At 37.9% G+C, this 2,631-nt stretch overlaps 1 protein-coding gene across 1 annotated transcript in view; it reads left to right on the top strand.

The window, feature by feature from the left end:
* Positions 1-1,801, top strand: part of LOC107745657 (26S protease regulatory subunit 8-like) — an 8,517-nt gene extending 6,716 nt beyond the window's left edge. The window contains exons 9-12 of the mRNA XM_016559582.1: positions 592-690; positions 833-943; positions 1,043-1,129; positions 1,667-1,801. Coding sequence (XP_016415068.1) covers positions 592-690; positions 833-943; positions 1,043-1,129; positions 1,667-1,720 — 351 coding nt within the window. The 3' untranslated portion in view covers positions 1,721-1,801. The remainder of the gene's footprint in view (positions 1-591; positions 691-832; positions 944-1,042; positions 1,130-1,666) is intronic.
* Positions 1,802-2,631: the final 830 nt, after the last annotated feature.

Below are 2,631 nucleotides of genomic sequence, written 5' to 3'. Positions count from 1 at the left end.
TCTCTCTCTCTCTCTCATTGAGCTCAGCTCCAGCAATGAACTGTTCCAATTATACACTTGTTTTCACATAGCTATGAGAAGCGTTAAACATGGACGCACGTGCAGTTGCCGTACTGTATTAAAGCTTTAATCAGGATAAAACTGTATATTAAAAGCTAACATAAGCAGTAGCATTTACAAATAGCAGCATATCTAAAAGTATGAGACGACAACAAACAAAAAACTTAGGCCTACCATTTAAAGCCGTGCTTGCACAGGTTCTGCACGATCCTCTTCAATAATATCCTCTGCTTCTCAATCAGGCTCAAACTGATAAGCGATATTAACGATGCCTTTGTTTACAATACAACCGGAGCACATGCCACTGAGGAGAGGGGAGGGACGTTAAGAATCGCACTAGAGACGGCTTAGCCAATCACAACACATTGGGCTAGCTAACCAATCAGAGCCCATCGCCTATTTTTGAGGGTGGGGCTTCATAAAAGAAGGAAATTGATCAGCGTTTCTCAGAGAAGGGACAGAGCGGTGTGGAATAAAGGTAAATTATACCCCTTTAAGGAGAGTCTTAAAGAATGTTATTTTTTCCCTCAGGTTATTATGGCAACAAACCGTATTGACATTCTGGACTCTGCGCTTCTTCGACCAGGCCGCATTGACAGGAAGATTGAATTTCCCCCTCCCAATGAAGAGGTAGGCTGGAATTGTTATACATTTTTACATTTTCAGTATCAACTTGATTCTGAAATACACCCGACTGTATTTGTCTGACTCTCTATTATTGAAAGTATAAATACAAGCAGTAACCATGTGGCGTTTATGTTGTTCTCTTCAGGCCCGTTTGGACATTTTGAAGATCCACTCCCGGAAGATGAACCTGACGCGTGGTATTAACCTGCGCAAGATTGCCGAGCTGATGCCAGGAGCGTCTGGTGCTGAGGTCAAGGTGAGGTCACAGTCTCAACCTGCGCATATTTCCAGGCATTTATGGGCGTCTATACACTACGTATTCAACGAGCTGATTTTATTTGTGCTTGTCTGACAGGGTGTCTGCACAGAGGCAGGGATGTACGCCCTGAGAGAGAGGAGAGTCCACGTTACCCAAGAAGATTTCGAAATGGCAGTAGCAAAGGTACTAAAATAATTTTCTTATTTGTGACCCTGGACCAGCAAATAGCCAACAATACATTGTATGGGTCAAAATTATCGATTGTTCTTTTATGCCAAAAATCATTAGGATATTAAGTAAAGATCATGTTCCATGAAGATACTTTGTAAATTTCCTACCGTAAATATATCAAAACTTAATTTTTGATTAGTAATATGCATTGCTAAGGACTTCATTTGGACAACTTTAAAGGCGATTTTCTCAATATTTCTATTTTTTTTTTGCACCCTCAGATTCCAGATTTTCAAATAGTTGTATCTCAACCAAATATTGTCCTATCCTAACAAACCATACGTCAACGGAAAACGTATTTATTCAGCTTTCAGGGGATGTATAAATCCCAATTTCAAAAAATGGACCCTTATGACTGGTTTTGTGGTCCCGGGTCACATTTGATTGTGCTCTTGGTACAAATGATATTCAAACATACCAGTTCTTATAATGGGAAAATATTTGTTTTCAGTGGATGTGTCTAATTTACAATTTGTTGAATGTTTACAGGTGATGCAGAAAGACAGTGAGAAGAACATGTCCATCAAGAAACTCTGGAAGTAAACATTACTCAGTAATCTGCATAATTTTTTTTGTGTGTCTTTAAGTTGCTTTGTCACCCAAATGTATTCAAAATAAATTGTTTCTCACTTAGAACGATCTGTTTTTCTTTCCACTTTGTAAAAATAAATCATAGAAATGCACTTACATTAACAAAGGTTGATTGTCACATAGACCTCCACTGCATAAATGCATTTTTTAAGACAAAGGACAAGAAACAAAAGCACAGAATCACTTAACTGAAAGTAACCTCTACCTGAATTAGAACGTTTTTGGAAGCTTTGTACCTACGTTTCATGATTATGAGTATGCATTCGTCATGATTTAGTTTGTTTCTGCTCTCTCTGGGACATCTTTGTTGGAATGATGCATTTGCTGGGTTTCATATGAAAGCATCTATGCATTTATCAGAGAAGAGGAAACTTCACATTTAAAAGAGCTCTTTCACTTAATTGGTCTGAATTGTGTCATTAGTCCAATGCTAGTTTTATGGTAAAACATTGACTATTTGTTCTAAAATGCCATTTCATTAAAATGAGCTCAAAATTGTGTAAATCAGTTATTAAAACACATTTTAATTTTCGCATAGAGCAACAGAAATGTCCTCCACTTTGTTTTCAGATTTTAAAAAGGGGCAATATTGATTGCACAATAACTAAAGCATTGTGGGAAATGAAGTCTCCTTTAAAGGGATAGTTCACCCAAAAATGAAAATTTGATGTTTATCTGCTTACCCCCAGGGCATCCAAGATGTAGGTGACTGTTTCTTCAGTAGAACACAAAGGAAGATTTTTAACTCAAACAGCTGCAGTCTATCCATCTTATAATGGCAGTCAATGGGCTCCACGGCTTCGAGAGTAAACAAAACATACACAGACAAAACCAAATTAAACCCTGCGTCTCGTGACGATACA

The sequence above is a fragment of the Sinocyclocheilus rhinocerous genome, unplaced genomic scaffold (genome assembly GCF_001515625.1).
Source record: "Sinocyclocheilus rhinocerous isolate Xijiao unplaced genomic scaffold, SAMN03320098_v1.1 scaffold768, whole genome shotgun sequence".
NCBI lineage: Eukaryota > Metazoa > Chordata > Actinopteri > Cypriniformes > Cyprinidae > Sinocyclocheilus > Sinocyclocheilus rhinocerous.
This window is presented reverse-complemented; position numbering and strand designations above follow the sequence as displayed.